This window comes from Acanthochromis polyacanthus, chromosome 16, assembly GCF_021347895.1.
Source record: "Acanthochromis polyacanthus isolate Apoly-LR-REF ecotype Palm Island chromosome 16, KAUST_Apoly_ChrSc, whole genome shotgun sequence".
Lineage (NCBI taxonomy): Eukaryota > Metazoa > Chordata > Actinopteri > Pomacentridae > Acanthochromis > Acanthochromis polyacanthus.
Window position 1 is genome coordinate 15,046,209 of NC_067128.1, and position 22,764 is coordinate 15,068,972.

General features: G+C 39.9%; 3 protein-coding genes across 4 annotated transcripts; 1 reads left to right on the forward strand and 2 right to left on the reverse strand.

Moving 5' to 3' along the window:
• Window positions 1–218: 218 nt before the first annotated feature.
• Window positions 219–4,172, reverse strand: LOC110951624 (hepatocyte nuclear factor 3-beta-like). Its single transcript, XM_022194792.2, has 2 exons — window positions 3,749–4,172; window positions 219–1,889 (listed from the first exon to the last, which is right to left on the reverse strand). Exons 1-2 carry the CDS (start codon window positions 3,821–3,823, stop codon window positions 822–824), a joined length of 1,143 nt encoding a protein of 380 aa, XP_022050484.2. The 5' UTR covers window positions 3,824–4,172; the 3' UTR covers window positions 219–821.
• A 4,985-nt stretch (window positions 4,173–9,157) lies between these two features.
• Window positions 9,158–11,962, forward strand: LOC110951623 (protein CEBPZOS). 2 transcript variants are annotated; one of them, XM_022194789.2, is made up of 4 exons: window positions 9,158–9,292; window positions 9,944–10,093; window positions 10,210–10,254; window positions 10,959–11,962. In XM_022194789.2, the coding sequence occupies exons 2-4, from the start codon at window positions 9,976–9,978 to the stop codon at window positions 11,039–11,041; spliced, it is 246 nt and encodes an 81-aa protein (XP_022050481.1). In that variant the 5' UTR covers window positions 9,158–9,292; window positions 9,944–9,975; the 3' UTR covers window positions 11,042–11,962. The 2 variants fall into 2 exon arrangements, with proteins under 2 accessions (XP_022050481.1, XP_022050483.1); XM_022194791.2 differs by having other exon boundaries at window positions 9,976–10,093.
• cebpz (CCAAT enhancer binding protein zeta) lies at window positions 10,673–22,033 on the reverse strand. The gene is given in 18 exon segments (XM_022194788.2): window positions 10,673–11,235; window positions 12,520–12,601; window positions 12,921–12,985; window positions 13,158–13,259; window positions 13,783–13,818; window positions 14,641–14,834; window positions 15,896–15,956; window positions 16,365–16,471; window positions 16,610–16,676; window positions 16,769–16,828; window positions 17,288–17,390; window positions 17,503–17,556; window positions 17,996–18,084; window positions 18,472–18,643; window positions 19,411–19,642; window positions 19,929–21,033; window positions 21,036–21,423; window positions 21,811–22,033. Coding segments are annotated over 18 exon segments (3,279 nt in total). The 5' UTR covers window positions 22,012–22,033; the 3' UTR covers window positions 10,673–11,074.
• Window positions 22,034–22,764: the final 731 nt, after the last annotated feature.

Here is a 22,764-nt window from a genome sequence, read left to right on the forward strand (position 1 = left end):
TAGCGCTCATGGTCACCCAAAGCCTTTATCAGGTAATACAGTAGATCTGACACTGTAAAAAAAAAAAAAAAAAGTGCTTTGAGTTGAGTGATTCTGATTTGGTGATGGCAGCTTGCTTTTAAAAACACACTCTTTATTTAAACTGAAAATCTAATTTCACAGGAAAAAGGGTGAAAATTAATTTCATTGCTCTTTAAGCATTGACAGGTTTTCCAGTATTTTCTTTTTTTTTTTTTTTTTGTGGTCCAACTCAGCCGTTGTTTTTTCCCCAGTAGGATTACAGAGTAAAGAAAAGGAAAAGAGCAGCAAGTTTCATGAGAAAATCCTGTTTTACATTTAGGTAAAGCAAATACATAAGGTGGAAAAACTGAAAAGATCAATTTGATTTGGTTTAAAATGAAGTTGCAGCAACGATCATTTGAGACCACATCAGCTTAAATATGACTGTGTGTTAGATTAAAATGGGCAAACTTACTTCAATTGAGTTTAATTTATTGAAGCAATTAATTTAATATTGTAATTTTGTAGAGCAGGACATTTTTTAATCATTTATAGTTGAGTTTTTTGTGCCTGCACCTAAATATATCATTTAATTGCCGTGATTATTTTAATTTAAAAACACATAATTGAGCAGCTCCTCCTGTAAAAACAACACAACAAGGTTTTCATGTGAATATTTTTATCTGAACCAGAACACACAGATGACTGATGGCTGGTGGAAAACAGTTTGCAAATCCTCCAGGCCTCAGAAACAAAACAGAAGAAGGGCCTCGGTGATATCTACAAATGTACAGACTCTGAGGAGGACAGAGGAGCGGGTTTCAGGAGTTCATGATGGTCCTGCTGCTGTACACTCCGTGGTAGTAGTTGGTGTCGCTGTGATCCAGGCCGCTCTTGGCCACCAGAGCGCCGGACACCGGGCAGCCGTAGCCCCCGTACTGCACCACCGGCTCCAGTTTGTGGTGCTGCGGCTCGGACATGAGGTTGTTGATGGAGAACGGGTGGTTGAAGGGGTAGTGGTGGTGGTACAGGTCCGGCTTCAGGTGCGCGGCTTCCGGCAGCAGCAGCGGATGGTGGTGGGGGGGAGGCAGCAGGTGTTGGGGGTGAGACAGCGGGGAGGCCAGCGGGGCTTTGACCGCCTTCACCTCCGGGGCCGGAGGGGAGGGCGGGGACGGGGAGTGCGGGGAGTCCGAACCGGAGCTGCTGCCGGTGACCGAGCCGCCCTCCGAGCCCTTCTTCCCCGCCGCCTCCCTCTCACCGGCTCCGGGCTTCTTGCCGCACTTGAAGCGCTTCTGCCGCCGGAGGTAGCAGCCGTTCTCGAACATGTTCCCGGAGTCCGGGTGCAGCGCCCAGAAGGAGCCTTTGCCCGGCTTGTCCGGTGAGCGCGGCACCTTGATGAAGCAGTCGTTGAAGGAGAGCGAGTGTCGGATGGAGTTCTGCCACCGCTGCTGGTTCTGCCGGTAAAACGGGAACAGGTCCATGATCCACTGGTAGATCTCGTTCAGCGTCAGCATCTTGCTGCCGGACTGCTGGATGGCCATGGTGATCAGGGAGATGTACGAGTACGGCGGCTTGGCGTGCGTGTAGCTCCTCCGGTACGGCTTGGACTCCCGGGCCCGGATGCTGCAGGCCTGTCCGTACACCGGGCTCATCACCGGCATGTTCCCGTACGGCGGCGGGCTCATGGGGCTCATGCTCGGGGGCAGCCCGGCGCCCAGGCCCGCCATCCCGGGCCCGGGCTGCACCGCGGCCCCGGGGCCCTGCGGCATCCCGGTGGGCACCGAGGGGCCGCTGACCCCGTAGTGCGCGTTCATGTGGCTGGTGCCGGTCATGCCAGGCGCGCTCATGTAGCTGCTCATAGAGTTCATGTTGCTCGCTGAGGGGTAACACTGAAACACAGGGAGGAAATAGATTAATTATCAGAAGGATGTGCAGGGTTTATTAAATCAATAAGTTCTTCTTAAATATCAATCAGTTAATAATAAAAATCAAAGCTGCAGACATGAGGCCTGCATTTAGTCAGATACAAAAAAATAACCAAAATATCATCATCTTATGCCAGAAATGAAACCATTCTAACAAGTTTTCTTTGAAACATTTCCTGTGTTATCCAGCTGATAATTTTTAATTCAACGAATCATTCTAAATTAGTTTTAAATATCTGCAAACTATAGATGTATAATCGAGGTTTGGCATCACTTAATTGACTTAAATGATTTATTGACTATCAAAATAATTGCAGATTTTCTTTTCTGATTAATTGACTAAACATTGCAGTTTCATGGCCATGCATTTGAAGGGTTCTAGAATTAGCTGCAGCTATAATTTTATATGAAACATAATAATAAATGCATTGTATGTATTTTGCTAGATTCCTTTGTCATTCGTCTTGACTGTTTTTGACATCATCTTATTGGGTTTTATAATGCATTCATATAATCCTTTTTTGGCTCTCTCAGAGCCACATAAAAAGCAGGTTTTCTTGTATTTGAGTCACACAATAAGCTTTAATCTCACACTTTCTTGCTTATTTTTTCCATTATAGGTGTTCTGTGTATTTTTTTTCATGTTATTTGTCTACAGTAAAGTCTGAACTGTACACCTGTGTTTGCCTCGTTGATACATTTAAAACATAATATTTAACCTTTTAAACAGAGCTTAGTTAGGCCGGATTTGGTGCAAGATGCTGGGAATTTCTTAAGTCCTCCAACCCAAAAGACAAAAAGAAAAAAATGTAAGTATGTAAGAATTACACAGTTCTCTCCATGAACCGTCAGTGAAAATTATGCTTTGATTTGCTCCACTTCTTAAAAAAATAATTTAGTAGTTTTTTGAATTGTCTTTTTATTTCCCTCTTCTGTAAATTTATTCCAAAGTAATTTTCTGATCCTACTGATTTTATATTATGTCGTGAGAAACCCTCAAGCTCTGGTAACCCAAATAAAGAGCAAAAAATGATACTAAATTAGAAAAAATAATTAATATGAACACTATCTTTTGAATTTCACAATATGAAACTATCTGCCAACAAATTGAAGCTTTATTTTACAGAAAAAACCTTATCAGGTTGCTAAAACCCCCTAAATTCTCAGAAAAATCAAAGAACAACTCTGTGTCCTCATATTGTTATTAATATCTCTATTATTACTATTAGTGTGAGCTGTAAGTCTTTAACATTGATCATTTTTGTTTCTAGTGTTTCTCTCTTTGTAACATAAAACACAGCATTTAAAGGCGGTTTCATTTAAAATCACAAAGACTGAGCTGCAGTTTACAACCTAAAAAGCGTAGTGTTTCAAATTTCACCTTTAAAGTTCTACTTCCAGAACAAACAACACTTCCATTTAATAATATCTGCCTCAAATACCTGCTCAGATTCACCATTATCTCACGAAATATGTCTAATTATTTATATTAGAAACTGACGGTTTGGAACAGAAACGTATCCAGAATTACTTGATGCAGATCTGATCTCTAATTTTAACGGTGCAAGAATAAAAATCACACTAATAAATTCTAATTAAACTAGCTTTAATGGCAGATTGAACAAAAAATATGCAGCCTTTAATTCTAGTTAAATAAGACGCGGCCTGTACTGATCTCTAAGTTATATTTTAACCTTAATTTAGATGTTTCTGCCTCTGATGAGTTTGTCCTCTGAGGGAGAAAGTTTCTGTCTGATCAATATTTAATCCCAGAGTCAACATTCTGCTGATAACAGCTGGATGAACCCGGTAAAGTCACGGACCTCGGTGTCTCCGTAGTAGTAGCTGCTGCTCCAGTCCGGGTGCTCCTGTCCCTCCATTTTAACGGCGCTCAGCATCCTGCACGATCCGGTACCGGTTCATCCAAACGGCTTCACGCGAGGCGGGAAAACAGACACTCCAACCCGCCAGTCCGCAGCGGGCTGCCGGTAACGGGCCGGTGGGTGCTGGATGTTTATCTCCGGTCTGACTGACAGCTGACTGACTGAGGATCTGAGGCTCCTCCACCTGCTGCTGCTGCTGACCAATCAGAGGCCAGCCTGCCACGGCCGGACAACATCCGGGGCCCCGGGCACAAATGAGGAGATGGACCCCTGAGAGGATCACCATGGAGGGCGGGCTCAGCATTAGGACACAGAAAAAGTCTAATATGAAGCAAAAATTACCCCCCAAAAAAAGAATCTCAGGTAGGAGATGCCTAAATGCTGATAGTTGCTACACAGTGAAATAATTTACTTCAAAAAAAAAAAAAACTGTGAAAGCAAGGATGGTTTAATTCAGTCACATTCTAAAATGGTAAAATAATAATAATAATAATAAAAAGTTAAAATAAGGGCAAGTAGTTGTAAAATAAAGATTATTTGATTTGCAAATATAAAGTCAAATACATTTTAGAAAATTGCAAAAATATAGATTTTTGTTATGAACATTACTTGTTTTTATTTATTTGCTTTTACAGTTATCTTGTAAATAATTTTTTTCACTTTTTATTTCACTAGCTTTGATCTGTAATTTAGCAAATTAAAATCTGTAAAATGCATGTAAATTTTCCAGAAAAATACAGTTAAAAATTTGAAAAACATTTACTTTTACAGTGTAGTTTACTAGTTTTCTGTGTTTGTAAACGGATGGGTTGGACTATTTATCAGATAAAAAGAAAAAGAAAGGAAAAAAAAACATCTGAATATTTGGTTTCAAGGGAAAAAACATTAAATTTCCACCTTTTCAAAACTTTTGTACACTAAAATGAATCTACTATGTATTGATAATAAAAAAGAATCGTTGTTGCAGCATTGATGATTACATTTAGAGTTGTAAATTACTTATTTTCTCCATAAAACCATAACATTTTTTGCATTTAAAATTGTTATTTTTTGCACTTCCTCATATTTATTTATTTTTCTTTTCTTTTTTTTTTTACAATTGAACCACATTTCAGATTGATATGTAAAAACATTGAAAATTGAATGCACACATGGTGCACTTGACTGTAATATTGGTTTACTGGAAGACACTTTTACTAATTATTAATTACCAATAGCACTTATTTCTGCATTATAGGCCTTTTGTACTCAGAAATAAACAGTTGATGCTGCTTCCACACACCAGGAGGCGCTGCAGAAAGAGCTTAAGTCACTTTATGTTACTAATATGGGCTGAACTTCAGGCGTTTAGGGCTCCTGGAGCTTTGTGACCCTGGAATAGTTTCTTATTGCCCAGTTTGATAGAGCAGCCTTGTCTCATGTCTCCACCTCTTAAGCTCATATGTAGATTTAAACATTATATCATCGTCTTGGTGTGGATGGATCACTCAACAGACATATCAGACACTAAAACCAGATCAGTGTCTATATATTAAATTCTCTGGACTGTGCATTAGAAGAAACATGCACAAAAGCAGACCTACAACAGGAATCAACCCACAACACCAGCAAAGCATTCAGCTCCTCCTGCTACATGCCAGCTATCCTCTTTCATGATGTGGTTCACATTACAGCAGAGAAGAGGCACAAAACAAAGCAGCAACAATAATGACAATCATATTAACAGTAGGAAAAGATCAAAGATACTTTAGTGACTCTCTCAGATTAAGGACCTCAAGCTTTAAAATTAGCTGTAGAAATGCTCAACTGCAGGTAAAACACTGCTGTGTAATTAAAGTCTGCAACGTAACAAATGCACTAAAAATGAATGCTGATGATTCACACTACAGCTTCTCATTCAATGCTTTTTATTATTTGCATTATTTTCTACATTGTAGATTAATAATGAAGCTTTTTGCAACATACTTCCACATGTATTCTTATCATTGTTTTGTTGTCTTCAGTATTAATCTACAATATAGAAAATAATCCAATAAAAACCACTGAATGAGAAGGTGTGTCCAAACTGTTGACTGGTCATGTATGTGTGAGAAGCATTTTCCTCATGGAGCCAATGTTTGGCTATTTTGTACATGGATGCAACTGATCGTGATTTTTATTTAGAATGGATAAAACTGATGAACATTTTCTTCATCAATCGATTGAGTTTTTGTTTGTTTTGTTGGAGTCACTGTTACCCAGAGCTCAAAGCAGCACCTTCACAATGCTTGTTTTCAGCATGAAAAGCTACAAATGATTAAAAAATGATTAAAAGACAAAGCAGCAAATCCTCACATCTGAGAAGCTGCAATCATTTCATTTATTTCAAACCTACACGATTATCAAATTAGCCGCACTAACTCTGCTCTGCTTGTCACTGTCGGTGAGTAGTTTGATTTTCTAGCAAAGAATCACATTTTCTAGCAACTCTTAAGCAAAGAACCTAATGTCATAAAGTAGCTCAAGTGCAATACTTCTCTGTGACATGTGGAAAAGTAGAAGTGATGTGGCGGCAAAATCCAACAGCACCTCAAAGCTGTAGGTAGTACTGTGAAAGAGACTGTGATCAGTTTTATGAAATGCAGCCACACAGGATCTCTTCACTGAACTATGTTTGTGTGAGCATCATATATACAGACCAGTGTGTGATTACAGCGAATCACACAGTCTGAAAGTGTTCCTGTCTCGGGCAGAGTGAAGGCTGTCTGGGATCTTCCTCCTCCTCCTCCTCCTTCTCAGCTGCAGGCTTCACTGTTTGTGGTCTGACAGTGTGTGTTTACCTGGTGGTGAATGTGAAAGGACAGACGGCTGGGAGAAGTCGGACCACCACGCTCTCTGCACACACATCGCTTGTTTTCCCTCCTGCGGACGTCAAACAGCCACAAATATTTCTCCTGTTTGTGAGTCTCACAGAACAACTGTCAGGAGGCGGGAGGATTTATTGGAGCTGCAGCTTAGAAAGGAATTTAACTCACCTGCAGAGGATCATCAGAGATGTGCACAAGTTAGGCGGCATCTTCTGAAAAACAAAGGATCATATTAACGGAACTATTTCATAAAATATAAGGGAGAAGAGGTGAAAATTATTTTTGCAGGGCTTCAGATTGAGACAGAACAGAAAAATGTGGATGAGGATTGAAAGGGGAAACTGCTGTCATAATGGATGAACATAAAACATCTACGAGATTATGCTGCAAAGTTAGTTCCCTCATTAAAGGACACATTTTCGGACATATTCTGGACACAAATTAAAATCTTGGTCCAAAACAATGCACCTCAGACACCCCCCCTGGAAAAACAAATGTGATGAAAAACAACATTTATTCCCTGAGGATATTTTACTTTTAACAGTTAAACTGTAACTACAAACACAACCACTAAATATAAAACAGTACAACCAAATAAAAGTGACATTATGAGGAGTTTATTGTGGAAAAAGACACTTTTATAGATATATTTTCACCAGCATCACCTACAGAACGCACTAATGGTTTGTTAACAGTAACTGATGTTTGGCTACTTTTTGAATAGGAGATCAAAAAAACAATGTGACTAAAGATACTACAGCCTTAGCTCTTAATTCGTGGTTTGCACTACCATTCAAGAGTCACTTAGACATGTCCTTATTTTTGAAAGAAAAACTTTTTTTTTAATGAAGATAGCATCAAATTAATCAGAAATACAGTCTAGACATTGTTAATGTGGTAAATGACTATTCTAGCTGGAAACAGCTGATTTTTAATGGAATATCTCCATAGGGGTACAGAGGAACATTTCCAGCAACCATCACTCCTGTGTGCTAATGCTACATTGTGTTAGCTAATGGTGTTGAAAGGCCAATTGATGATTAGAAAACCCTTGTGCAATAATGTTAGCACATGAATAAAAGTGTGAGTTCTCCTGGAAAACATAAAATTGTCTGGGTGACCCCAAACTTTTGAACTGTAGAGTACATGTATATAAAAAACATTTTATACTAAAACAAACTATTCATAAAAACACACAAATGTTAAAGCCACGCCATGCTGGATTACCAACCAAACAAACTGGGCAGCTACATTGAAGTGATTTCAGTGTCATTTTTTCTAACAGCCAGCAGGGGCGACTCCTCGAGCCTTAAAAAGACGCCTCATTGTACAGAAGTCTACAGGAAATAGTTCTACTTCTAACCCTGATGTTTTATCTCAGTAAACATAGATGGAGTAACCACATAGATTTGATGCTAATTTTTATTTTGCTTCAGTAATTTTTAAAGCAAATATTCTCAAAGTTTCCGAGTTTTTCCAATAAAATAAGAAGGCTTTTGTTATACATTACCAGTCAAAAGTTTAGACACGCCTTCTCATTCAATGGTTTTTATTTATTTGTAATAGTTTAAGATTAACACTTTTTTCTTTACAACATAACTCCATATGTATTCTTTTATAGGTTTGATGTCTTCAGTATTAACCTACATTGCATAAAATAATCAAATAAAAAGGTGTGTCCAAACTTTTGACTGGTACTGTATATGTGTATATGACAGAAAATTGCATTTATTTGAGTGTGGGGCTGACGAGAGGACAAAATAAAAACAAACTACAGGATAGAGACAATATTTGACCATTTTAAAAGTTTAACACATTCTCGTATCGTTGGAGGCCTTAGGATTGAATGTAATAATTTCAAAAGACTTTCCCAGACCTGGAAATATTCTACTTTATAACCTTGTAGTCAGAGGACTCCTTTGCCTCTATCAGAAACTGAGGTTCTTGTGACTCAGAATAATAAAAGTGTCCCTAGTTTATGCCTTCATTACTGCTGAGAACTGTGACCATCCACACACAGAAAGCAAAGAGTAATGATCAGACTATAATCAGATAATTTGCATCACTGCTTTAAATATTATTCTTTAAAATCCAAATAGTTTGTTTAAAAGAAATTTGTAGTTATTTTTATTGCACATTGTGATTGCACTGACACCTGCTGGTCATTTCCTAAAACTACAGCTGAATTACAATAAACCTTTTGTAATTTTTATTTATAATTATAAAACATTGAATATGTCTGAAGATACAGCACTCACAAGTTTAATTGATCAATAATGTGTAAACAATAAACCAGGAGTATCAAACATTTCAGCATTTACATTAAATCATAAATGTATAATAGTACTTTAGTTACCATAGTATGGAGCAAGGAGCTATTCTGTGCTGGATATAGCTTTTAAAAGATGTAAAAATGTAATAAATTGTTAGTCCAGTTGAATTTTAATGACGTATGATTGAAAAAAAAGTCGATGCGCTTTTTAGGTGATTTGTACCTCCGAGCTTCCGTACGTTTGTAGTAGCTGTTAGCTGTGATTGTACAACACAAGGGCAGCAGACCTGTCACCTGCCAACATTTCTCGTTATTTCAGCCGCTTTAAGTTGTGATTGAGTCGTTTCTTCTACTGCTAACCTAAAGGTGAGTTAATTTAAGATTGGAGAACGTAAACTGGACGTTAAACAGATTTAAAATTGCAGCTTGAGTTAAAAATAAAGGATGAACATGTTTGCTAACTTTGTTGCATCATTTCATACCCTGAGATTATAATAAAAACTTTCCATTTATGAAATATATTAATCGTTTGGCAACACCTGCTTTTATAAAAAAAAAAGAAGCTAAAACTCTAAAATAGCAGATTCATTCAGATAGCATAATGCTCCAGCTGACAAAAGAAAGATGAGGACAGACTGTTAATGTCAAGTTAATGTTGTAGATAGAGACATCTTTTCCACAACTTCTGCATTTGGCGTCCAAGAAGCTGTATCAGACAGCTGTAAATGAAAACGTCCAACAATGTGATCCTGGAACAACATCCCACTCCCCTCAATAACCTTTACACCGTGCTCATGCTTCAAAGCTCTTTGTGGTCTAATGTTGTTCAATTTAAGCGTATATTTTGTTTAGTCTCTTGTTAAAAGGCAATGAAAACAAAAATATAAATAAATTAAGTCACAATAACTGTTTCCTCTTGCTTTCCTAGCTAGTAGATTTTCTTAATATACTGAAGTAAAATCAGTGAGGTGAAAAGAACAGCTTTACCTGTAAGCCCGTTTCCATCCTTGTCTACAGAAAGTTGTGTTTCCGTGTTGATCTTTCTTGAGATGCCTCCCAAACCTCTGGAGCCTCTGGCCAAGAAGCTCATGAAGGGAGTGATCGTTGTGGAGCTGCTGGGCGTCTTCGGGGTGTACGGCCTGTTTCACATGATGAACAACAGTCAAGGTATCAGCATGATATCAGGAAACACTTATCAGTGTCAGACACAGGATATGGAACTGCTAGATCGTAAAGCAGAGTACATCTGATGGAAAGTCCCATTTTATTTCTTCCACTTGCAGATTTCAGGAACACGATGAACAAGAGATTCCCATCAGTTCTAGAAGGTAAGCAGATGAAAATATTTTTTATCCAACAGGATTGGATACTTGACACTTAATTAACGATATCCCAGATGCTACTAATTACATTTTAATGAGCCTTCAAACCATAATCTGGGTCAAATTATCAGTCATAACTACTTAGAACTGGATATTCATTTATATCTAGTATTTGTGTTGTTTATTGAAGTTCAGACTTTAAATGAAAGTACTTTCTCAAGTCAGAACTCCAATATTTAACACTATGGGTAATGTGGTTTTTTTTTTTTTAAATTACACATTTTGGTGGGAAAAAGCAAAGAGCACTATAGTTAGCCAAACTTAAATTCTGAAAGTATCAATCTGTTGTGTACAAAATAAAGAACGGCACCACAATCAGAAAACAGCTGTAATTTTAGTACACATCTGTATAAAACACAGGTAGTATAATTCTGAATTTTATTTATTAGAGTTACAATAGATAGAAAATCTGTTGGTTGTGTATTAAATTGGGAAATGTGTCCTCGATCATCTACAAACACAAACATGTCACCATGACAACAACTGTCTGGCATAGAAGTCTGAAATTTTACAAAATTTAAACACGGCTCCTCTTCGGATCAGACGTTTCTATCTCATAAAAGAGAGAAAAGTAATTTAGCAGTGAGCGGCTTTAATCAACCGACAGACTGGATTTGAAAACCAGTTTCTGCTTGTCCGTTTCCTCCCAGTTTACTACAAGTCCAACGAGTGGGCGGGAGTCTACGGCATCCGAGAGAGAGACCACGAAGCCTGGTCGGCCAAACAGGAGTGAAGATGTCCGCCAGTGGAGAGTCCACATCATCAGCTACTTCTTCTTCTTGTTCCCAAACGTCCTGCCTGTTGTCCTGGGCCGGCCGAACATGGTCTTCTTCTTGTTGAACATGGTCTTCTTCCTGCGCAGCGTCTTGGCATCGCAGCCGTGGATCCAGTCGTCGCGCTGAGCCTCCCACTTGAGCTGCTTCAGACCTGCAGGGGAAGAGAGCAACAAGATCACTGCCTGTAAAGTTTTTTATCATTAATCTGATTGAACAACACAGTGGAGAGGGATTCAGAAGGAAGGTTTGAAATGTTTTAAATTACACTAGGTCCTCAGTTTACGGCGTCCTCGACCTACGGCTTTTCGCCGCTATCTCTTGTTCCGACGTACACCATTTGTGATGTCAAAACAAATTTGGTGTGGGAACTAGTTGGTGACTGGAACAAAGGCTATATGAGGAAGACGGCCTGGTTTCCATTCACCGGTTGTACCACACATGTCATAGAATGCGAGCTTTGACTTATGACGAAAATTGTGTTGCGTTGCGTCGTAGGAACGGAATTCCGACATAAATCGAGCACACACTGTACTCTTAAATCATTTATGTGGGTGATGAGTTGTAGGTTGTTACCATCAATCCTCCTGTTCAGATCCTTTTTAATTTGATTCCAGTGTCAGTGATGTCGTTTCTATAGAGTTAAAGCTGTATTACGTACATTGGAATCAAGTTAAAAGGGCTCTCTGAACAGGAGGAGTAATACCAGCAGCGATGGAAACCTGTTTCAATGCCAACATGTGAATACTTCACTGAGGGAAACATTACAGGAGTTATTGTGATCAATTGTGAATTTTTAAGCTGAATGTGACTGATGTAAGTGATTTTCTCTCTGAGGAGAAGTTATTAAATGCAGCTGGTATCCAGCAAACTCACTAAAAGCCTTCCTTTGTCCACTCTCTCTTAAAATTGTGTTGCTCAGAGCTTTACTTGCTGTTTACACATCTACTGGCACTTGCAAAAAAATAAAAACACATGCAACTTTAAAATAATTATAAAAATTCAAGTACAAAATCATAAATTTCCTGCACAGGGTTTCTGGTGAAAGATAACACAGAATTTAATTTCATACATTTTCAGCCCGTGGAGCTTATGAAGCTTTAATATAATACATTCATTTATCTTTTCTACTTGCATATAGCAATATTTTTAATACAGCTCATCAATTAATGTTTCCCTTCATAAGCAGCATCCAAATAAAGTGCAGACTAACCAAATGAAAATGTTTCCAACTAGCCTAAATAATACAACAGCAGAACAACATTTTTGAAATTCAATCATGGTTTTTGGATTATGTGAAATCTTGTGAGTCACACCAGGATGCTATGAAACTTAAAACAGGTGCTTTAAGTCCATAACAGTGCCGGACACCTTCAGTTTTTGTATTCTTATCCGTAGCTTCAGCAAGACGTGTTGCTATAAAAGCTTTCTATCATACCTGCTTTGTCTCGGTTGGCCATGGCGTTCAGCCCGATGTTGTCAAACTTGGAGCCGGCGTTCTCATCCAGCATGGAGCCAAACTGAAAGAATAAAGTTTACAGTCAAGCTTCACATCTGACACAGTTCGAAACCTTTTCTTCGGACGCTTACATTTTATTTTGAGGTATTTTACAAATGACAAAATAAGAAAACCAACAACATCACATCTCTACACAGCACAGCATGGGTAGATAATCTGTTGCTCGTTAATACATCAAAAAAGAGAAAGTAGTAAAGCAGAGGAGGTCAATCACCTGCTAATGTTAGCATTCAAACAGTCATCAGGATGTCTGAAAACCCTTGATGTCGTAAATTTATGAATGCAAAACTGAATCCTACAGTTCCTCCTGTACAACTCACCTCTTCAGCAGAAGCAAACATGGCTGCACTTTTTTCTTTCTTCTTCTTCTTTCCCTGTTTAGAACCTAAAGGAACAAACAGTCATCAGCCTTCAGACTAATAAAATTGTTTTCATAAAGTTCCGCACACAAAAGCAGCCGACCCCCCGTTACCAATAAAAACTGAAAAAACAGATGCAGTAAATGCTGCTTATGATGCACAAACTTTATTTCTTTGGACATAAAACAGAGCACTCACCTAAAGATCCAGAGAAGTCGAGCTCCTCTGAGGATTTTCTCTTCCCCTTCTTGGTTTGAGGAATGATGTCTGGAGCTTCCATGTCGTCGTCATCGTCGGAATCTGCAGCGATTTGAATAGTTTGACTTTATTTAGTGCAGAAAAAAATGGGATTACTACTAAAAATGACGAAACATGTTGATGTTAAAAGACAAGTAAACCAAATTCCTTTTTTGTGGGATGTGAAATGTTACTTAGTCTGCATGAATGTGTTAAGTTCAAGAAAATGAATTTTTCTTTTGTATGAGTGCATTATTTAAGGTTTAGTTTTATGTAAGCATTGGATAATATACAGATTAATATCTTATAGATTACATAGCCTAATGGTACATAGTATAGATAAGATGCCTCCATATTACATCATTTGTAGTAATAACACTATTATATATACACAACACCTGAATGTTACATTTTCTGACATTTTCTTATGGCAGAGCTGCTGCTTTCAGAAACATCATTTAAAACTTTTCAACAGCCACCACATCTTTCATTGGTTATCTAACATTTTATCTAAAAAAGGCCTTAATTTCTCAGACATTAAGAGTTAAACTGTAATGAAGATTTAAGCATGTGAGCTTGTACTAACCTCCAAACGCAGCATCGTCATCCTCCAGCTCTGGAACTGAAAGAACGAGAGAAAAAAGATATCATCACACACTCACTCAGTCATTCAATCTGGATTAAAGAACTGTTATGTGCCACAGTCTCTTTCTCTCGCTCTCTTTCTCTCTGGTTTGGCTCTCTCTCCTCCTTCTGCCTGCTGCTCACCTGAGTGCAATCGGCACTCAGGTGATGAGAGGAGGAGGAGGGAATAAAAGGGACAGGGAGTGCAGAGATTGGGGGCACGACTTGGCACAGACACCTGGAAAGGTAGGAGGGAGTTTACCTTCCTCCGTGGTTTTTCTCCCCTCCAGGCAGGTTTTTCCCCGTGCATGTAGGTGCCGGGGTTTTTGTTGGTTTCCTTCGTTGTATTAATTTGGGCTGGAGATCACCGACAGTCTCGTTATTCGTCTTTTGTTTATTTCAGCCTTAGTTCTTATTTTTGGGTAGTTTAGGGGGAGACGCTGGGAGCGACGGCCCACTGCGTGGTTGGCCCAGCGTCTTCCCACTTTTGTTCTTTTGTCTGGGGTCTCCAGCCCTCCTTTGTTTTGCTTTCGTTTATGTTATTTCTATTGATTATCTTGGGGTGGCCAAATAAAGCCTGTAGGTTTAATTGGAGATATCCTGTGTGGCGTCCTTCTGTATATGCTGCGGTCTCTCTCCCCTATTGAGCCTGTGTGTTTTTTTTGTCTATGTGAGGGCCGTAACAAGAACGTACAAGAATATGGACCAACTACATGAACACATGAATATAATCTGAAGTCACATCTACATAGGATGTGAACGTCTCAAACTGATTATTAAATGATTATTAAACCTATATGCACTTTTTGATATTCCCTACCTTCATCATCATCTTCATCTCCGCCACCAAGATCCATGAACGTCCCTCCTTCCTCGTCCAGCTCGTCTCCGAAGTCTTCCTCGTCCATGCTGCCCAGAGACACCTCCTCGTCATCCAGGTCGTCCATGTCCGAGTCGTCCTCGTCATCATCCGAGTCCTCTGCAGCTTTCTTACCTTTTTTGCTCTTCACGTTACTGACACACAAACACAGAGGAAGAGGAGAGGAATCAGTCGAAACATTCTCAACAAAGATGAAAGTTTGTGGCCCGTCTGAGGTTGTAACTCTGTCATTTTACACCAAAGAACAAAGCTGCTAGATGGATATGAAGTGTAGATCAGGACCACCTGAATCATTTAGAATAACATCCACAGTTTCCTTGTTTATAGTCTGAGAAAGTAAGCTGCAGAAAATGGAGCTTGATCAGGGCTCCAGACTCACTTTTTCACTGGTCGCACCTCCCACCTTAGTACTAACAAAACGCATCACTTGCTGAAAATATTCTTCTCAATAGACACTGCAATTTACCAGTGTTCCCTAAACGCCACACACTGCAGGCTGTGGTAGCTGCTGCGGTGCTCAGACAGGTGTGTGACCAAAAATGTATTTGAAAAAAGTCCAACTAGGCTGATCTAACATCAGATTTATCTAAGATAAAACCAAATGATTTTTGTCTGACCTGCAGTCTTTTCTATGAGCAGCATATTGTAGCTGTGCTCTGCATTTAATGCTGCAGTACACTGAAGTTACAACAGTACTACTTTCTACCACTGTGGCTAACATAGCAGCTGTCTGTGCTGGTCTGAGCAGCACTAAAATGATTCAATGGCAATTCCGAGAGACACAAGCAGTTGGAACTGAAGCCATTTTTTTGCGAGTTTATTGCTGCTCACAGATTATACGACAAAACCTGAATGTCGAGTAGAGTTTTAAAGCCGATTAGAATAAAACTAATGGAAACACACTGTGTTTCTGAACAATGAAGAACACAGAATGCACAGAATGCACCGAAACTGAAGATACACATCGATCTTGACTGATGCATTAAAATGAGAATAATACTGTGAATCGATTACATGTGTGTCCAACAAGATCTTGGATATTTCTATTTATGGATTATATGTTCTCACCGTGGCCGAGGAGATGTAGACAAAAACATTTGGTGAATAAAGTGTGCAGTAACGGAGAGGAGTTGTGTGATGTATTACGTTTTACTTTAACGCAGAACGGTCGGTTAAAATAAACAGGTCGACTCACCCTGCAAAGTCCAGATCATCAACCCCCAGGTCAGTGAAGTACGAGTCTCCCTCACAGGAATCTGTTCAGAACAAAGTCAAAGAGCATTTTTATTAGTTTGCAATTATCTACGTGCAGGATAAACTCGGTAAGTTCATTATTGTTTTAAGCTAAAAGCAGATAAATGTTCAAATGATTCTTTTTGTAATGACCAGTTTTATCCAGTAACTCGTGTGTGTGTGTGTGTGTGTGTGTGTGTGTGTGTCTTTTTAAGTTTAAGCCAATAACTATGGTTCTGTGCCGTTTGTGTGAGAAGTTATTCTCAAGTACAATCAGACAGAAGTTGACCCTAAGCTGCTTTTCTTTACTTTCATTTTAGTTGGATTATTCAAAATCACCTGGAGGTTTCAGCAGCACCTGAAGAACTTTGGTTCAACCCACAGAATAATAAAACCGGACTCTCCACATCCATCTTAGTGTCTCGACTCACCGAGAAGTTTCTCAAACTCGTCATCGTCCACGTCCTCCACGCTCTCGTCGTCGCCGTCTCTTCGCGGCCGACGAGTCTGTTTCTCCTGCTCGTGCTTTTTGAAGAAGCTGGTGAACAGAGAACATCAAATTTTAAAAAGATGATCAAGATAAAACAGAACTAAAAGATTACTTGATTTTAAGTTGGAAAATAAATGCTGAATTTTATCCGTCGCTTTCCTGCAAAGAACAAAGTTTCTGACTCACCGATAGAAGAAGATTTCGTCCACGGGAATTTGACTTTCTTCTTTAGACAGAAACTCTGCACAGTTCACTGAGAGGGAAAACAAAAACGTGTTAATAAATCTGCTGTCACTCAACTGGTGTGAAAAACCAAAGAAAAGCTGAAATTTTGTTGAAAGTCACCTGGCAAAGAGTTGGCAGGTAACCTCTGTTTGGACATCATCGCTGCAGAATCGGTGTTTTCTGAGGAGTAAAAATATAAAAGAGATGAACTTTTTCAAGGCTTTATTTTTATTGATTTCAGGACTGGATCTGTAGATTGAACAGATATTAATATTGTTCTGTAGCTGAACATGGATAAACACTGTATTTACTGTCAGAAAAGGTTTTCACTTTAATGGGCTTTTAATGCAAAGTTTTCATGTGCAGATCACAAAACATGTCTCCTTACTTTTTGTATCTATTTGTATACATGTTGCATCTTTTTCATTGTTTGGAGCTCTATGCTGCTCATGTGAGTCTCTTCCTGGTTGTTTTGCATCTCATTCTGTTTGAGTCTCTTTACAATCATTTAGCATCTAGTTGTGTTTATGTTGCATCACTAAGTACATCTGAACATGAGGTAAAATTACATATACACAGGGCTGACATATATGCAACATATTTCAGTAATAAAAATGGAATGAAGCGTGTATATATTACGTTTTCCTTTCAGCTGTTTGGGGTTTCTGAAGACGAATCGATCCAAGAACCTGATGAGGGTGAAATCCTGCAGAGGGTCTCCTGAGTACTGGATGGAGTCTCCCTGTGGGAAGAGAAAAACGTGAAAATGTTTGCAAAAAGAAACAAGCTGCATGTGTACCTCTAAAAAAAACATAAAACGACGATGACATGAGAGGCATGTGAAGGTGTTTTACCTGCAGGATGGTTTTTGCAAACAGCGACACCGAGGGATGGAAATGCAGAGCGAGCTGCAGAGAAAAAAACAATAAAAAATGTTCAGAAAACTCTCAAACTCAGCTTACTCACTTATTATTGATAAAGTATTTCTTTCACTCCCCTCCTCCCTGTTTGTGACACTGACAACAGTACAAGTAGCTGAATTATTCATTGGCAGCTCCTGTTTCTAAAGTACCCATGAATGTTCAGACAACTGTCACTGAATTACTGTGACACCGGAGAAAACCTAAAAACACGATGATTCTCAGGCAGATTCAGAGCAGTTCTTCCCCTATTATTCCTCAGCAGATTTGTTTGTGCTTAATTGCTGTGGTTTGGCTTTTGGAAGCTGTGTAATTTTAAAACAGGCTTTTAATGATGATAGTTTGTTCATGATGGGTTTCAAACTGCGTTAGTTTGGATGAGTCGACGCCTTTGTGTTCATTGTGATGTTTGTTTGCCGTGTCTCACCCTGTGCAGCTCCCATAATGTCGTATGATCGGCGCCGCAGAATAACGGGTTTCTGTGCAGCGGGTCGTAGCTCTGCATGCTCTTCCCACCTGCAAACACAAAGCAGAAGTCAGTATTAAAACAGAATAACGGAGAACATCTGTTATTCATTATCTTAGAAGTAATGATCAAGCACAAATCTTTCTTCAAGGTGATGTGATGCATAATCTGCATTTTTTGTGCATCTGGTAATCAGATAAAACCCGATACTGATCTAAAAATTGCCATGATTAGTTTTAAAACAGAGACAACAGGTGAAATCTGTAACAAACCACGAAGAGATACAAGAGTTAACAATGTTTGTGGTTGTAACACTTATAATTTTACATTAAAAACAGAGCAGCTCCCTCTACAATTAATCATTTTAATTAATTCTGGTGGAAGAAACAACAGCAACACACAGAAATGTCAGACACCGATGAGAGCGGCTCACAGACCTTCCAGGTTCTGGTGATGAACCCATGATGCCGTGGGTTTGGCTTCCTCTGGCTCTGCACTCGCCCCTTCCTCCAGTTTGTCAGCGTCCACAAAACGCTCTTCTTCATCATCGTCATCGTCACCATCTTCTTTGTCTGCAGCGAGGTCTTTGAACACCTCATCCTCACCCTCCTGAGTGAACACAGCAAGAAGACGAGTTAGAAATCAAGACTAAAAATGGCCTAAATTAAAAATAAAATGTTTTAAAAATCAACCAGGTCTTAGAGAGCGATGGAAGAAAAAGAAAAAGAAGAAAATTGTTTGACACAATTTTTCAAGATATTTTTTAACCCTCCTGTTGTCTTCATTTATGGGCACCAAAAAATATTGTTTCCTGTCTGAAAAAATTCCAAAAATTTAGCAAAAAAATTCCCCAAATTTCTGAAAATTTGCAAAACCTTGAGGAAGAAAATTCCAATAATTCCTTTAACGTTTCTTAAAAGTTTTATTTTGAAAAAATCCTCCAAATGTGGCAAGAAAAAAAAAGAGTAAAAATCTTCCAAAAAAAATCCTAAAAACATCTAAAGTGATTACATATACAGCAGTAAAACTTCTAATATTCTTTAAGAACATTCACAAAATCTTGTGATGATCTTAAGAAACATTTGTAACATTTATTTTTTCCACTAAAAAGTGTTCAAAGATTTCCCAAAAATGTTGAAAATGTGGACATCAGAAATTTCACTGTGAACCCCCCCCCCCCCCCCCCCCCCCGATTTTCAAACTTTAAAACGGGTCAATTTTAACCTGCAGGACGACATGAGGGCTAAATTTAAAAAAAAAAAAAAACTAAAAAAAACCTCTTACAAAGTCTATTACTGTATAACTTAGGTAAACCTATGTCTGCTGTATTTGTACCAATATTGTTTCAAATTAACATTCTGATGAGGTTCTCTCACCCTTTCCTCCTGCAGCAGGACCTTGAGGCCTGGTTTGGACTTCATGACCTCAGACACCAGGAACAAAGCTCCGCAGGCGAAGCTGGCGTTCTGCTCAGCGCTGACCTGTAGGAGCCGCTTCACGAAGGCTTTGACCCTCCGCAGGGCCACGTCGGCCTTCAGAGATTTGTAGATCAGGTTGAGGAACATGTTCTGTCTGGAGGACGACGACAACCCGGGGTCCAGCAGTTTCCTGCAGAGAGGGGGAACAGTTTGCATCTTCATTTCATTTCATTTTAGCTCAAAAATACACTCTTCATCAGCTGCTTCTTTCACCTCCATGAAGTCTGTATGATGTTTACATGAATAATTAAAGCACCAACTAAGCATTGTGGCTGTGTTGTTCCTCATATTAGTCATTTTGTATTTATTGGCACTGTCCATTCTCATTCGACAATCATTTTGTAACATATCTTCAACAACACGTACCACTAAATTTAAATGCATCTCTACCCATAAAGGCAGGGAGGATGTTTTACCTGTACAGAGTCACGTAGTATCGGTCCGACACGCTCTGTTGGGAGTCCATCACCTGGAACAGCAGCATCAGCGCCTGCACAGCCGTGTTGAACTTCACCAGGTGGACCACTTTGAACAGCGTGTCCAGCTGCTCCTTCACCTTTTCGTCCGCGGCGCTGGCGTAGGGATACGCCCTATTCACGCCCGACAGCAGCGCGCTCAGCATCTTCGACTCGATGTCCTTCTTCTTGACGCAGGCCCGGAAGAATGAGAAGTAGACGGTGATGAGCTTGGTGGCGAGCTCGGTCTCGTCGTGGCTCAGCATCACCTGGCTGAGGAAGCAGATGGCGTAGTACTGCGCCTTGGGGCTGATGTTGGGCCTGAACATGAGCCGCTCCACCTCGCAGCACACCACCACCTTCATGTTGGGGTGTTTGTGCAGCAGCGTCTCCAGCAGGTACGATGCTTTGGCCGCTGTCTTATACTCGGGGTCTCCTAGTTTGTTGACCACCTGGATGAGGAGCGCCTTCTCCTGCTCTGGACGGTTGCACAGCAGCTCGTGGGCCGTGGCCAGTGCCTTCGCCTTAGTGGCCGCCACCGTGTCGTGAGCCATTGAGTCCAGAGCCAACACAAACTCAGCCACTTGGTGTTTCAGCTGGTGCTCAAAATACCAGAGGACGAGGCGGCGGTCGCGGGCGTCGCGGTTGCCACTGGCCTTCTCCTCCAGCTGGTTGAATGGATGCTGGGAGAATGTGCGGAGCTTCCTGTTCTCAGGCAGCAGACTGGACAGCAGCAGCTCTCGCAGCGTGTCCATCGCCATCAGACCCATCCGTCGGCTGCCCTTCTTCTTCACCATGGACACCAGGTTCTCTACGTGCTCCAGCATGTGCACCGGAGCGTCCTGGATCAGAACCGTCATGGCGGCCATCCTGTCTGCCAACACACCAGAGGAGACGACCGTCTTCATCCAGGTGGAGTTGGCTCCTTTCTGCAGGCTCTTCTTGCTCTTGTAGATGTTGACTTCGGCCTCAAACAGCCGCTCAGCTAGCGTCTTGTACTGGGCGACCAGAGAGGCTTCCTGTAGCTCTGATGAATCCTCAGCTGAGTATTCCAGCTCGAACCATTTCCCCCCGGTTTGATCAGCAGGACCTGCCTCTGCTGAAACTCAAACACATTTGTATTCTGCTTAGCCTTTTTCCCAGCTGATACCTGAACATCTTTTGTCACCTTCACCTTCTGTTGGCTAACTTTTGGCTGAGCGCTGGACGACTGTTCCTCTGCTGACGACTTCTTGATTTTGGCTTTTTTACTTTCCTTCTCACCAGCAGTAGCAGCAGTAGTAGCACTGCTGTCCGGCTCATCAGTGATGACCTGCTGTCCGCTGTACGCCCTAATGCCCAGCTTGGTGATGAACTTCTCCAGCTCACCGTCTTCCAGGTCGTCTATCGCTCCTTTCTTACCTCCATCAACGAGCTCCTGATTGTCGTTAATGCCAGCGAGAAAGACGTAGTCAGCCTGCAGATAGAGGAGAGGAGAACAATGTAAAAAAAAGGATTAGATTACAGGGTTCATAAAGGGTCTTTTAAAAACCAGACCCTCCCCACTCTGCCATATAGTATAACTCTGTAGTCACACAGCTGAATGAAGCACCTTTAACTGAGATGTTGGGTATAAACACAGCAATAAGCTCCAGGACAAACTCAGTTGTCTCTGTAGCAGAAAAACAAAACTACCTCCTAATCATTTTTGGTGATTTTTCTTTCTATTGTAAATACTTTCTTGTTTTTAATTCAAAAATGCTCAGTTTATTTCAACACTTACTGTAAATATGTAATATACTACAACCAAATGACCACGTTTACTGTTTTCTAGACTGTAGTATATTTGATATTAAACACTCACCTGTGTTCCTCCGAGTCGTAAAACCTCCTCCAGACTAAACTCTTCTTCCTCTTTATTCGCTTTGTCTTCTCCTTCATCTCCTGCTAAATCTTCATCCTCCTCTCCGCCGCTGTTTTCAGCGTCCGGCTCGTTACCTTCAGCCTGAAATGTCATTTTATCCGTCGCTTTGGACTTCTTTCGGTGCTTGTTTTTCGCCGCCATGCTGCCACAGCGTGAGGAGACGTGACCCGGAAGGAGAAGGAGGCGCTTCCGGAGCAGGGTTGCCAGATTTGACAACGAACAAAATTTATTCAAGGAGTAAAATGGCATAGACAATTTTTTAAATTCAAATATTAAATACGCCGAATTCGACATTACAAGTTGCAATTTAGCATGCACTATTATATGTCCAGATAACTATCAATTAATTACTTTACTATTGAAAACTTAAAAACATAATAATTCTTAGGTGAGTTCTGGGATAATTTATGTTTTCTTATTTCTCAGTTTATGAGGGTTTATTTATAATTAATATCGTAAATGAAATGTAAATCAAACTTACTCTTAAAATCGTCATGTCTGTAATTTACATTTGACAGTATTATGATCCTCATTCTTGCCACAACCACTGCTTCTGTTTTATTTATTTTTTATTTTATTACAATTACATTTACCCTTTGCTGTACATTGATAAATATAACAGAACAAGAATTTCTAAATAAAATACAGACTTTGGTTTTACGTCGATGTACAGCTGAAAAACGCAAAGAACTCAGAGCTCTACTAACCAATCACATTTCTTTCACCAAAACGTCACCGTCCTTCGTCCAATCAGATAGTTTGTTGTTTCTTCTAAGTGTAAAGTTCCTCATCATGAGAACAGATTAAAGAAATTTGTCTTTCAACATAATATAACAAATTCAAGAAAGACGTAATGACTTGATGTTCTCTGAGAATAAAAAAGAACATTGTCAG